This window comes from Microtus oregoni, unplaced genomic scaffold (assembly GCF_018167655.1).
Source record: "Microtus oregoni isolate MIOR12 unplaced genomic scaffold, Mior012 000018F_ref0000195, whole genome shotgun sequence".
Taxonomy (NCBI): domain Eukaryota; kingdom Metazoa; phylum Chordata; class Mammalia; order Rodentia; family Cricetidae; genus Microtus; species Microtus oregoni.
Genome location: NW_024543077.1, coordinates 39,651,982 through 39,666,984, shown reverse-complemented (window position 1 = coordinate 39,666,984; position 15,003 = coordinate 39,651,982). Strand labels below are relative to the sequence as shown.

Below are 15,003 nucleotides of genomic sequence, written 5' to 3'. Positions count from 1 at the left end.
AGCGAGTTCCAGGACAGACAGGACTACACAGAGAAACCCAGTCTGGAAAAGCTTTTAAAATCACAGAAAAGAATGGGCGTGGTGACTCATACCTTAATCCCAGCTTGGGAGTCAAAGGCAAGATTCTGCTTCCAGGCCAGTCTGAACTACGAAACAAGTCAGGCTGCAGTAGTACAGTGAGACCCTTTGGGTGGGGGCAGCAGGTATAGCGGCACATATTTCTGACCTCACTACTCAGTAAACCGAAGTGCAAACTTGAAGTCTGCCAGAAATACGTATTGTGTTCCAGGGCGCCCTAGGCTACTGAATGAAACCTTGTCTCAAACAAACAAGAACGCAGAAGAATTTGCACAATTCAGTAGAAATTATCTGAATCTAAGTCTTATTTCTTAACCATTTACACTAATATTGTCAACATGGAACTCATCACAATTTGGTAGTTCATTCTGAGTTACTATCATTTTCTTATAATCGGTATTCAATCTTAAGATGTCACCATGAAAATGGTAACTGCTGCACTGATATTTGAGTAAGTTTGCTGATGGTAATCATTCACAATGTAAATGTATCAAAACGTCACATGCACTAGAAATATATGTAAATTCTGTCAGTTATAGCTCAGTAAAGCCGGCAAACAATTCATTATGTAATAGTAATGTGTTATTTCAGTAAGTGTGCATCTCTCGGTTTTATTTATGTTTCAATGACCCATATTTCTGATCAGTATTTTGCCCTCTAGAATCTAGTCACTTTTGACCTTCCTGTTCTGTGTACACCCACTTCTTGCCCTTGCTGTCATGTTGGATATTATGTAATGTAATTTGTGCTCAGTATCTCTGTGGGTAACAGCTCCCGACACACATACACTGGTTTGCTAGTAAATTTGAAAGGGTGTGATAGAGTAATACTATTTTCATGTGCTATTGTTTCTAAAACTCCCCTGCAATTACCAATAGTCTATTCTGTTAGTTAAGAAAGTAACTATTATTTATTTTGCTAGACTTAACGTTTCGTTGTTTTGCACTTTTGCTGTAGGAAATTGCTGATAAAGATGGAAATAATAAAGTACTGTCTTTCACCATCCCCTCCTTGTCCAAGCCCTCGATATACCACGAAGTAAGTAGTGTTGGGAACCTGGCGTGTTTCACATTGTGTTGAGAGGGAGAGGAAAGACTAGCTTTTGCCAGAGGTAAAGATTGTGAGTACTTTTTTGTTTTGTCTCTGTTTTTGAAACATGATGTTTCGTAGCCCAGGCTGGCTCCAAACTCACCAGGTTGTCAAGGATGACCTTGCACTCCTAAACCTGCTTCTGTCTCCCAGTGAAATGCTTACACCACCATGCAAGGTCCCTAATACATAGTCCTCTCCTTTTGGTTGTGAGCTCAGATGGCTCAGTGTTAAGAACACTGACTGTTCCTCCAGAGGATCCATGTTCAATTCCCAGCACCCACATGGTAAGTCACAACCACCTGTAAGTCCAGTTCCAGGTTCTCTGACACCCTCTTCTGGCCTCCTTGGGTACCAGGCATGCATCTGACACACAGACCTGCATACAGGCAAAACGCTCATACACATTTAATAAAAGGAAGGAGGGAGGCAGAGAGGGAGGCAGGGAAGCAGGTAAGGGGCCAACAGATGATTGACAGATGCAGGTTCCAGTCACCAAACCTGACAGCTGAGTTTGTTCCCTGGACTCTGCAGTTTAAGGAGAGAACTGACTCACAAATTGCCTCTGTCTTCCATATGTGCATACACTCACATTAAATAAATTAACTAATTTTAGCGGAGTAAATTTTTATTTTCATTTTATGTGTATTGGTGTTTTGCCTGCGTGTCTGTCTGTGTCAGGGTGTCAGATCTTGGAATTACTAACAGTTGTGAGCTGCCATATGGTTTCTGGGAATTGAACCCAGGTCCTCTGGAAGAGCAGTCAGTGCTGTAACCACTGGACCACCTCTCCAGCCCACGCGGAGCACATTTTTTAGGGTAGCTCTGTGTGGTGTCAAACTTGTGTTCAGGGAGTTAGTGCTTAGTGGAAACATCTCCTCCAGTTCTTGTCTATTCCTGGGTTTTCCCTCGTCGAGGTCATTTTCAGCTTTTCATTTTGTTTTCTGAGTCAGAGTTTCTCTGTGAAACAGCCCTGGCTATCCTGGAACTCACAGAGATCCGCCAGACCCCCTGCCTCCTGAGTGCTGGGATTAAAGGCATGCACCACCACCACTCCACTCTTTTTCATCTTTTTAAATCAGTTTTTGAAATGAGTTTTCGAAGAATTGTTTTTTTTTTCATATTGTTTACTGGTGATCTTTGTTAGATTGATTCATTTTTATTTTTCTTTAGTAAAATAATTACTCAGAAGGATGTCGATACTCCGTTATTTTTTAGTATAAAGGATTCTAATGCACATTCTAGCTCATGGATAACATATTTGCTTTGCTCATGTTTATCCTGAGAAGACTGTGATCACACTCGTGATTATATAGGTAAATGTTTATCCTGAGAAGACTGTGATCACACTCGTGATTATATAGGTAAATGTTTATCCTGAGAAGACTGTGATCACACTCGTGATTATATAGGTAAATGTTTATTCTGAGAAGACTGTGATCACACTCGTGATTATATAGGTAAATGTTTATCCTGAGAAGACTGTGATCACACTCGTGATTATATAGGTAAATGTTTATTCTGAGAAGACTATGGGCACACTCGTGATTATATAGGTAAATGTTTATTCTGAGAAGACTGTGATCACACTCGTGATTATATAGGTAAATGTTTATTCTGAGAAGACTATGGGCACACTCGTGATTATATAGGTAAATGTTTATTCTGAGAAGACTATGGGCACACTCGTGATTATATAGGTAAATGTTTATTCTGAGAAGACTGTGATCACACTCGTGATTATATAGGTAAATGTTTATTCTGAGAAGACTGTGATCACACTCGTGATTATATATAGGTAAATGTTTATTCTGAGAAGACTGTGATCACACTCGTGATTATATAGGTAAATGTTTATTCTGAGAAGACTATGGGCACACTCGTGATTATATAGGTAAATGTTTATTCTGAGAAGACTATGGGCACACTCATGATTATATACGTAAATGTTTATTCTGTGAAGACTGATCACACTCGTGATTATATAGGTAAATGTTTATTCTGTGAAGACTGTGATCACACTCATGATTATATAGGTAAATGTTTATTCTGAGAAGACTATGGGCACACTCGTGATTATATAGGTAAATGTTTATTCTGAGAAGACTGTGATCACACTCGTGATTATATATAGGTAAATGTTTATTCTGAGAAGACTGTGATCACACTCGTGATTATATAGGTAAATGTTTATTCTGAGAAGACTGTGATCACACTCGTGATTATATAGGTAAATGTTTATTCTGAGAAGACTGTGATCACACTCGTGATTATATAGGTAAATGTTTATTCTGAGAAGACTGTGATCACACTCGTGATTATATAGGTAAATGTTTATTCTGAGAAGACTGTGATCACACTCGTGATTATATAGGTAAATGTTGATGTCGAGTAGCTTTCTTTAGTAACATCCAATAAGGAAATGTGTGATGAATCAAATTTACCATCTTCAGTGGCATTTGACGTGTCAGATTGTGGGCATTTAAAAAGTTTATCCAAAAAAAATCATATTCTATTTTTAACACACATTAACCTGTCTATTTTGTGTCTCAATGAAGCTATTAATTTTTAAAATTAATTCCCCTGAGACTTTGCATTGTGTTAGAAAGAGTTTGTCTCAGCCAGGTGGTGGTGGCGCACGCATACCTTTAATCCCAGCACTCAGGAGACAGTGGCAGGCGGATCTCTGTGAGTTTGAGGCCAGCCTGGTCTACAAAGTGAGTTCCAGGACAGGACCAAAGCTACAGAGAAACCCTGTCTTGAAAAACCAAAAAAGAGATAGTATATCTCCTATTCAACCAAGATTCATTTTAACATAGAATAATAATGTTTCTGAGAAATAGATTTTAATTAAGTTATTTGTATTGTGTTATGAAAGAAAATGAATAGTAGTGACAGTAAGTCCGACGTGAGAAATTGAATATTAAAGAAGTTTTTATCATAGTCTCAATACTGTTTATTTTGTATAGGTAGTTGTATTGTGTGTTCTGGAATACAAAACAAATATGAATGTAAAACCTAAGTGTTTTAGCAGCTTTTCTTGTTCTTAAATGCAGAGTAACTCCATAATATTTCAGAAAGTGCAGTGATATCTTTCAAATTTTCTGTCTTCACATAATTCCAAAAGAAAACATAAAGCGTCATTGAGCAGAAAAAACTTATTTCAAACTTCATTTTATTTAAACAGAATTAAATACGATTACACAATACAAGTTTTTTACTTCATTATTTCATGCTACACCTTATTTCTCGTAGCCCTCAACAATTGGATCCATGGCTCTAACAGAAGGGGCGTTGTGTCAGCATGATCTCATCAGGGTTGTTTACAGTGACCTTCATCCTCAGAGAGAGACCTTCACTGCGCAAAACCGGTAATGGTCAAACTGCATAGTGGGGCAGGTGGGATCGCTGGGGCAAGCTGGCCGCTCTCCCGGAGGACCTGGGTTCAGTCCCACCACCCACATGGTAGCTCACAACCATCTGCAACTCGGTTCCAGGGGATCTGACATCTTCCTCTTGCTTCCACGGGCACCAGGCATGCTTGTACACATGCACACATGCTGGCAATTTCCACACACAAAATAAATCTAAAATAAGTTTTTAAAAACATGTAATAAATAAATGTAAAAAAATAAAAACTTCACAGCACCGGGTGGTAGAGGTGCACAAGAGCTAGTTCCAGGACAGCTAGAGATGTTCCATAGAGAAACCCTGTTCTGAAACCTGGTGGGCACAGCACAGTGGCACAGGCGGACAACCCGCACACAGTCTGTGTGGCGGGGCAGAGGTGAAGCACAAGCAGCAGAATGTCATGTGTGTGCGTGGTACACGTGAAACATAAATGAGTTTCTGCTATAGACTTGGGTCTTACCACCAAAGAAGGCACACATTACAAAATCTGAAAATCAATACTAAGGCTCCACCACTCCTCCCCATCTCCCCAGCTCTTCCGTGTCCCACCTCCCAAGTTCTTAATCTCTCGTTATTATTGTTACTTGTATATACATACGGATGTATGTGTGTATATGCCTGTGTATATGTAATCTACTGAGTATTTGCTTGCATATGCACATATCCAGCCCTGCCCACTGGGATTGGACAGCTAACGCTTGTCCATGGAGAAAGCTGGCTCTTCCTCACACAGCGCCACACCCTCCTCATCCCGGGGGCTCCAGCAGGCGGTCAGCACCCTTGTGATGTCTCCATGTCATCCGTAACCAGATTCTTCCCCGCTCCCCCTACTGGAAATGGTTTCTGCTTATGGAGTAGTTCAGCAAACTCTATTAAACAAGGTTAGTATAACCAGTCAGATACGTGCTGCAGGACTGGAGAGCTTGCTCAGCGGGTAAGAGCACTGACTGCTCTTCCAGAGGACTGGGGTTCATCCCCAACACCCACATGGCAGCTCACATCTGTCTATAACTCCTGTTCCAGGGGATCTGACACCCTCACACAGACATACATGCAGGCAAAATACTGATGTACAAAAAAAAAATGTAAATAAATTAAAAAAAACACTAAAGAAAAAGAAAATACTGGTGACAGCAAGGGCTATGGTTCATAATAAGAATAAAACAAACTGTAGAGGAGGTTCCTACAGTAACCTGATTAAGAAGAAATCATGAAGATGTTAAAACCATTTAGTGAGTAAATCATTTACTATTGTGTGTTGTTGTTGTTGCTCTAGGTTCGAGGTCCTGAGCTTCCTCATGCTGTGCTATAACTCAGCCATTGTGTATATGCCGGCCTCCTCCTACCAGTCCCTGTGTCAGATGGGCTCCAGGTAAGGGCAGTGGTCACGGTCATCATAGTCACAGGGTCATTCGGGAGGTACCCTGTCCGCCCGGCTGTTTAACGTCTGCTACAGAGTAGATGAAATTCACGGAGCTTACGTTCTCAGGAATGAGAATGATTTTAGGGGTCTGGAGAGGTGGCTTGCTCAGTAGGTAGAGCCCTGGCTTCATCTGCACAGTGGCCTGCAGCTCTGCTTATCCAGACCACAGGTTCCCGTGTCCTCTTCAGAACGCTGGTACTGCACTGACATACACACACATACACACGTGCAGACAAAACACTCACAGATACACACGTGCAGACAAAACAGTTACACACAGATACACACGTGCAGACAAAACACTGACACACAGATACACACGTGCAGACAAAACACTCACAGATACACACGTGCAGACAAAACACTGACACACAGATACACACGTGCAGACAAAACACTCACAGATACACACGTGCAGACAAAACAGTGACACACAGATACACACGTGCAGACAAAACACTGACACACAGATACACACGTGCAGACAAAACACTGACACACAGATACACACGTGCAGACAAAACACTGACACACAGATACACACGTGCAGACAAAACACTCACAGATACACACGTGCAGACAAAACACTGACACACAGATACACACGTGCAGACAAAACACTCACAGATACACACGTGCAGACAAAACACACAGATACACACGTGCAGACAAAACACTGACACACAGATACACACGTGCAGACAAAACACTGACACACAGATACACACGTGCAGACAAAACACTGACACACAGATACACACGTGCAGACAAAACACTGACACACAGATACACACGTGCAGACAAAACACTGACACACAGATACACACGTGCAGACAAAACACTGACACACAGATACACACGTGCAGACAAAACACTGACACACAGATACACACGTGCAGACAAAACACTCACAGATACACACGTGCAGACAAAACACACAGATACACACGTGCAGACAAAACACTGACACACAGATACACACGTGCAGACAAAACACTCACAGATACACACGTGCAGACAAAACACACAGATACACACGTGCAGACAAAACAGTGACACACAGATACACACGTGCAGACAAAACACACAGATACACACGTGCAGACAAAACACTGACACACAGATACACACGTGCAGACAAAACACTGACACACAGATACACACGTGCAGACAAAACACTCACAGATACACACGTGCAGACAAAACACTGACACACAGATACACACGTGCAGACAAAACACTGACACACAGATACACACGTGCAGACAAAACACTCACAGATACACACGTGCAGACAAAACACTCACAGATACACACGTGCAGACAAAACACTGACACACAGATACACACGTGCAGACAAAACACTGACACACAGATACACACGTGCAGACAAAACACTGACACACAGATACACACGTGCAGACAAAACAGTTACACACAGATACACACGTGCAGACAAAACAGTTACACACAGATACACACGTGCAGACAAAACAGTTACACACAGATACACACGTGCAGACAAAACAGTTACACACAGATACACACGTGCAGACAAAACACACACAGATACACACGTGCAGACAAAACACTGACACACAGATACACACGTGCAGACAAAACACTGACACACAGATATACATGTGCAGACAACATTTACACACACATATACACATTTTAAAATGATAAAAAAGCTTATTTTAACACTCAATAGAACGTTGCCTAGCTGAACAAGGGGCGGGTCCGTCCACTAAGTCTAGGGTCATTTATCAGCACACCAGATTGCTCCTGGAAGCACTGTTTATATGAGTCAGTGAAACAAAAGGCAGGTGTTTTGATATTTTGGCTAATAGGAGCTTCGACGGTCTTTGTTATCACTGCCTACAGAGATGATAGCATAGTCTATTTGGCATCATGACCACTCTTACACCTTCTTAAAAGAGGACCAAAGAGTTCATTTAGCATCAGCTGTTATCTTAAAATTAAACATAATGGACAAGGACACACTGATATATAAACAGCAAGTAGAAGATTCAAGGGCAAGCTTGGCTATAGGAGCAGTAATCCCAGTCTTTAATCCCAGCACTCAGCGACAGAGGCAGGTGGATCTCTGTGAGTTCCAGGACAGCCAGGGTCTCAAAAGGAAAGAAGGAAAGTGCAGTTCATGCTGCCAAGTAGCTACCAAAATGTTGACTGAGGTTTCTGTCCCGCCCTGCTGTCATTCAGTCCCAAAGAAATCACACAGAGGTCTACATTAATTATAAACTGATTGGCCTATTAGCTCAGGCTTCTTATTAACTCTTATAACTTACATTAGCCCATTATTCTTGTCTATGTTAGCCACGTGGCTTGGTACCTTTTTCGGTGAGGCAGTCACATCTTGCTTCCTCTGTGGTTGGGTCACGACTGGAGACTGAGCTTCCCTCTTCCCAGAATTCTCCTGTTCTCTTGCCCCACCTCTTCTTCCTGCCTGGTCTTCCTGCCTGGCTCCTGGCTAATCAGCATTTTATTAAAAATAATACAAGTGACAGGATAAAAAACCATTGTCCCACAGCACCAGAAGTCCTTGGTGTGCAGTACCCGGGAACAGGTGCTGCTGAGGTGTGGAGAACAGACCTTGATGTTTTGAGGTTACTCATGGTGGATCAATTGTGGAAGGAACAGCCCCACTGCCATGAGAGTCTCCAGTCCAGTGCTGGACTACACAGCAAAGAAAATGAGTAGATAACAGTTGTGCACATTTAATAGTGGTTGCGTAAAACATCAAATAATTGTGGTCTCATGAGCAACAGTATTCTTCTATGTCTGTTTTAAGATGTATGTGCTATCTAGTAATTCTCCACTACAATTTTGGATGGATAAAAGCTATGTATGTATGTATATGTTTGAGAATAGGTACAAAGATATCTGTGAGAGAGATTGTTAGCTGTTTGGAGAAACTTGTCACTTCATGAAATACATGCTTTATGAATAAAGGCATGCTTTAAAAAATTGAAAATGAGGCATGTTCTACAGTTCACGACTCTGGCGTTTATCAGGCACCGATAGCTGAAGAGTGATGAGTTAAGTCTATGATCAGCCAACCAGGAAACCATTCTCAACGACTGTCTTCCAGGGTTTGTGTGAGTGGGTTTCCTCGGCAGCAGGAGAAGCAGTGGAAGGAAGTCTGCAGCCGGATAGTGCTGGATCCTGAGTTCATGGTGCAGCTTCTCACAGGCGTGTACTATGCCATGTGAGTAGGAAGAAGATAAATTCTGCACGTGGGATTTTCCTTCTTTATCAGAGACTTTAGTTCCGCGATATGTCTGCCACCTTGTTTTTCTAATACAGTGTCTGTCTAGTACTTTTAACATAGCTACTTAATTTCCTATATGCAATCTGTATTATTTCCATATAGTTCATTATTCTTATCATGAATACTTTAAAGAGATTACTCTGAATATCATCACATGATAAAATCCAGTTTGTTTAAAGAAACTTAAACTACTTGAAACATAGAGCTGAAATCTTCATTTTGTTATAAGTAACTATAGGATACATTCAGCAATGAAATGTAAAGTGTAAGTTTTGTTTTATAACTAAAGAAGTAGAACTTGGAACCATTTTCTTTTAAAGTGCTGAAGGTCAGAGATATCTATTAAAAGTACAAAATAGCAGAGCAATGCTGGAGCACACCTGTAATCCCAGCACTCGAGAGGCAGAGGCAGGTGGATCTCTGTGAGTTCCAGGCCAGCCAGGGCTATGCAGAGAAACCCTGTCTTGAAAACAGAAAGAAAGAAAGAACTAAATAATGCCTCCCACAGGTATAATGGACAGTGGGACCTTGGCCAGGAAGTACTTGATGACATCATTTATAGAGCCCAGCTAGAGCTCTTTTCTCAGCCACTCTTGGTAAGTCATTTTTTATATTTGTTTTCCATGATGAGTAGAGGTTTGTTTAGGTCCTAGTTCTGGAGTTGTGTTGATTCTTCTGTTTCTGTTTTTCGAGGCAGGATTGCTCTATAGCTTTGGAACCTGTCCTGGAACTCACTCTGTAGACCAGGCTGGCCTGGAACTCACAGAGATCCACCTGCCTCTGCCTCCCTAGTGCTGGGATTACAGGTGTGTGCCACCACGGCCTGGCATGTGTTGACTCTTCTTAAAGCATGTGGTCAGTGTTGTCAAGGGGCAGAGGGCAGGGCGGTGTTGAGATAAATTGAAAACATGAAACATTTTGAAATCCTTAAGAACAGAGAAGACCAAGATGAGCGTCGTAGTTTACACTGGAAATACCAGCGGAACCAGGAGATTGCCACAAAGTGCGGGAGGTTCTCAGCTGCACAGTGAGCTACTGGCTATTCCAGACAGTAAAGCTATCTTAAAGGGGGACAGCCACCTGAGTTTTACTCGGATGTAGAGAAGAAGAAAGGCTGTTTAATCTTGTGTGAAATCATTTTGTTATTATTATCAAAACTAGGAGAGTTTAGAAATGAAGTAGTCACTGAAGGAGATTATTTTTCTCCACAGAAATATGTAAATTCTTAACTATTTCCTTTATATAGAAAAGTTATAGAGGTGGGCAGTGGTGGTAACTGTCTTTAATCCTAACACCCAAGAGGCAGAGACAGGTAGATCTCTGGATTCAAGGCCAGTCTGGTCTACAGAGTGAGTTCCAGGACAGCCAGGGCTACACAGAGAAGCACTGTCTAGAAAAAAAAAAAAAAGCTGTGGTGATGTCCATGGCCTGTGAGGTCACAAGAGATCACAGAGGGGAGCAATGGTTGCTGAAATCCGTGTGGCATGCTGAGCGGCCCTGCCCGTCCCTGGCCCCATCCCTTGCTGGACACTGTATCAGAGGCCACAAGGGGTCACAGAGGGGAGCAATGGTTGCTGAAATCCATGAGGCATGCTGGGCGGCCCTGCCTGTCCCTGGCCCTGTTTGTCCCTGGACACTGTAGCAGGAGAGCCGCCTCTGCACTGGGAGAGATGGCCTCACCTCTCACCATGGGCATGGGAGAGCTCGCTCTGCCCCTTGACAGAATGGGGCCATCCCAGTGGCCTGGACCAACCAGCTCAACTTGTACCCAGACCCACATTATATATTTTTTTCAGCAGGCTCATATAACACACTGGATTTTGGAAGTTGCTGAGTTTCAAAAGGAAAGAGTATTCCAAACAAAAATGTTCAATATTTGTACTAAGATATAAAACAAGTTAGAATTCCTGCTTTTTCATGTGATAATAACAGAGAACTTAACCTGTGATAAAACAGTAACACGTTTCTGCACTCCTGCTGAAAATAATATATAATATTGATAACAGCTGGGCGGTGGTGGTGCACACCTTTAATCCCAGCAATTGGGAGGCAGAGGCAGGCGGATCTCTGTGAGTTCGGGGCCAGCCTAGTACAGAGTGAGTTCCAGGACAGGCTTCAAAGCTACAGAGAAACACCTGTCTCGAAAAACCACACAAAAAAATAAAAAGAATATATAATATTGAAAATAAACATTTCTGACACGTGTGCTTTTATATTATACTACATTGTATATCTGTGGATGTTCAGAATAATGGGAACATGCATATGGAAGAGGTAAAGTAGTATGTCGGTTGTAAATCTGTACAGACTGATGTTATCACTTTAGGTCGCCAATGCCATGAAAAACTCCTTACCATTTGATGCACCTGATTCTTCTCAAGAAGGTCAGAAAGTCCTCAAAGTGGAAGTCACTCCGACAGTGCCGAGGATCTCTCGGACTGCGATTACAACAGCTTCAATCCGGCGTCATCGGTGGAGAAGAGAAGGTCAGTGCAAATCCATGGCTTCCTCATGGATTCAAATCAACTTAGCACTGTTTGTACAAAACCCACTAATGCTTGGTAGTAATGGATGCTCTGTGGACTAAAGTAAAGTAGTTTCATTTAAAAATGGTACTAGCAGTGTGATAATGCTTAGTTATTTTGATGTAAAAATGTCTGTTTATAAAGTAGAAAGATGTTAGGTTGTTCTATTAATGTTAAAACGAAGAATAAGACCTAGGTAAATTTTGTCTTTTTTTTTTAACTAGTAATGAAAATCGGGGACAGTGTTGCTTTTAAGCTTGTTAACTGGGAAAAGGTACCTGTATGAGCACTGTGGGGGAAAACCACGACTGGTCCAGCTGACTGTATGATACACGCTATCCACAGAGGAACTGGTTCTTATTTTTGGATTTTTATATTTGTTTTTCCCTTTTTTTCCCTAAGAACTGAACCCAGCAATATTTTACGGACATGTTCCTGAAGAGTCAGGCTGTCTTGCTTACGAGACGTCGTCATTTTTAACGATCCCCATTTTTCTGCCCTGTTCACTTGCGAACCTCACATTGTTCATCTGCTGCCTTATGTGTGTGTGAGCTGTGCACACACATGTAGCTATGGAGATAGTGTTTGTGTTGATGTCATCCATATGTACATGCCTGGGTCAGAATGCTCAGAAGAGGACAGAGCAGCACAAAAGTACTAAAATGTTATATGTTGAATCCCAGATGGCTTTGACTTCTCAAACGAGGCTGACTCGAGTATTCCCGGCTCCCCGATCCAACACGGCTCCACTGACCTAGGGATCATACGTGTGCGAGAGGGGGAGGTGCGCAGGACCCCTGAGCATGGCTCGCCGGAGCCCACCTCGGCAGCAGCCACCACAGAGGGTAGGACAGAGATGAGGAGGCAGGAGTCAGTGAGGCAGTTGCTGGAGGAGGACCTTTCCGTTGTAGTGTGTGTCTCCACTGCCCTGGGTGTACTAGCTCCTCTTTGCAAAGCAGCCCTCCTCCCCTGTGCCTAGCACCAGGTTAGGTGCGATCTTCAGTTGCCATTTGTGCTGGCCTGGAGTCTGCTTCCCTGTGTCACCAGACGGCAGCTTGGCATGGCTACTAACAAGGCAGGATGAAAAGTCTGCAAACGCTTGGAGGCTTTCATTACTGAGCATGTTTACTCTAATGCAGCATCGTCCGTACTAATGTGCACACAGGATGGTTTCTTCTGTAAAAGTCTGTGAAGAGAGTTTTAAATACAAGTCCACTTAAGAAACCCAAGTGGAGCTATGTTCCTAGGGTATCTCCCTTCTCTGACAGAGCGCTGGAACTGGCCGGCTTCTCAACAGCTGGACTAAGTTCCTAATAAATCCCTGACATCTTCTGACTGCTGTCCCGAAGCGTTGTGCCCTCCCTGTGTTTATGAATAACGATAGCCCCAGACGGATGAAGTGTGTTGTTCGCAGGTCGTGAGCAGAGCAGAGCTTTGTCTCTCCTGTGTAGGTGTAGGCAGATAGGAGCCCTGTGCATGGAACGCCACAGGAGTTAGCTTTGTGGAAGACAGAACTGTAGCCCATAGCCCCTGGAGGACTACCCTAAAACTACACTAATACATCTCTGAGTGCCCTTGAAAGAGACCAGCTCTTCATACTAAAAGAACAAACACAGAACATTTACTTTCTACCTTACAGAAGTATGTCTCTCTTTGGTGTACTAGAACTTTGAGCATGCTCAGTAAGAATCTAAATGTTCCCTTGGTTCCTCACCCGTTTGCCCAGATTGTCTCACTCCATGTAACACTTGTGCATGTGCATGGCCCGCTGCCCCCACAGGTGGTCCTGCTGTAGAGACTCTTCCTGACGTGCCTGTGGAGGTGTGCCTTCCCTTCTGGTCTATTTCCTATCTCTATCTAACCCCTAGAGCAATTAGATCTTTCTTGTCTAAATGCAAAATATATATAAAATTAGTAGATTTTTGGAACCTAGAGTGGATCCAAACTAAACAACAATCTATTTTTCATTATTGATGACTAAATAAACCATTTTCTGTTTATGTATAATTATTGTTAGGATGTTGAGAGTATTTGTGCTAAAAATAACACCATATTGACATTGAAATTCTTGCCGGTGTGACACTAGGCTAAAGCATTACTTCTAATTCGTCAGTCATAGGCTTTGAAAAGGAACCAAAACAGTAATTCATCTTGAATGTTTGAGATAGTGTGCAGGGTGTATAGACCAAGGACAGTGGATACAGTTCTTTAGCGCACTTGGAGCTGGTGTGGTGGCGCACACCTCTGCTCCTAACTGAGGAGACTCAGGCCAGCCTACTCTCTTGTGCGTTCCAGACCAGTGCAGACAGAGGCAGAGAGTCCCTGTCTCACAAAAGGACAAGATAATTTTATCTCTTAACCTGGGGTAGTTGTGGGTTTAAACACGTGTTCGTAGGTGCAAAAGTTAGGGAACATGCTGTGGACAGAAGGGTCAGTGAAGCCCTTTCCAGCTGTGTGTCTTGGAGTCATGCGTGTTTTCACCTACAGAAAAGCTACAACGGGAAGCATGTTCTGAGACTCAGTTGCGTTTTATTTCCCTGGGGGTTTCTGTTGGTGGTGGTCTTGGTTTTGGTTTTTCGAGAATGGGTTTTTCTGTGTAGCCCTGGGTGTCCTGGAATTCTCTCTGTAGACCAGGCTGGCCTCATCAGAGATCCATTTGCCACCACCTCCCGAGTACTGGGATTAAAAGTGTGTGCCACTACGCAGCATCCTTTGAGGGTTTTTAAGACAGAGAAAAGGAAATTGATTAATATTTATGAGAATTTTGTTCATTCACTAAAACCCTGAAGCTTTTATGATCACATATATAATGTACTCTAAAGTAAAATATATTTATAGTAATGTTTTTACAATAAAAGTGTGTTTATTAGGGTAGGCAAAATTGTTGAGTTGTTAAAGGTGTTTGCCCTACAAGCCCGAGGATCTGAGTGTGCTGTAGAACCCGTGTGCAGTTAGACAGGGAACACCAGCCCCACAGGAGTCCTCTGACCTCCACACCCACAGACACAGAAGATACTGATACAAATACAATAAAAATAGTAATAAAATTTTAAAAATTCATTTGTTTACTATATGTTTAAATTCAAGGAAGACTTTAAGGTAGTGCCTGTGATTTATGTGTGATCACTGTTGTATTAAATTGCAATAGCATTTCTGGTATTTGAATAGCAGCAGAGTCTCCT

At 42.3% G+C, this 15,003-nt stretch overlaps 1 protein-coding gene across 3 annotated transcripts in view; it reads left to right on the top strand.

The window, feature by feature from the left end:
• The window catches only part of LOC121458869 (protein FAM126B-like), a 56,841-nt gene that overhangs the window by 32,083 nt on the left and 9,755 nt on the right, over window positions 1–15,003 (top strand). For 2 of the 3 annotated variants that reach the window (XM_041668200.1, XM_041668203.1), the window contains 7 exons: window positions 1,036–1,116; window positions 4,423–4,538; window positions 5,855–5,950; window positions 9,117–9,233; window positions 9,805–9,892; window positions 11,623–11,782; window positions 12,505–12,666. In XM_041668200.1, the coding sequence (XP_041524134.1) occupies window positions 1,036–1,116; window positions 4,423–4,538; window positions 5,855–5,950; window positions 9,117–9,233; window positions 9,805–9,892; window positions 11,623–11,782; window positions 12,505–12,666 (820 nt within the window). The remainder of the gene's footprint in view (window positions 1–1,035; window positions 1,117–4,422; window positions 4,539–5,854; window positions 5,951–9,116; window positions 9,234–9,804; window positions 9,893–11,622; window positions 11,783–12,504; window positions 12,667–15,003) is intronic. The other variant, XM_041668202.1, reaches the window with a different exon arrangement.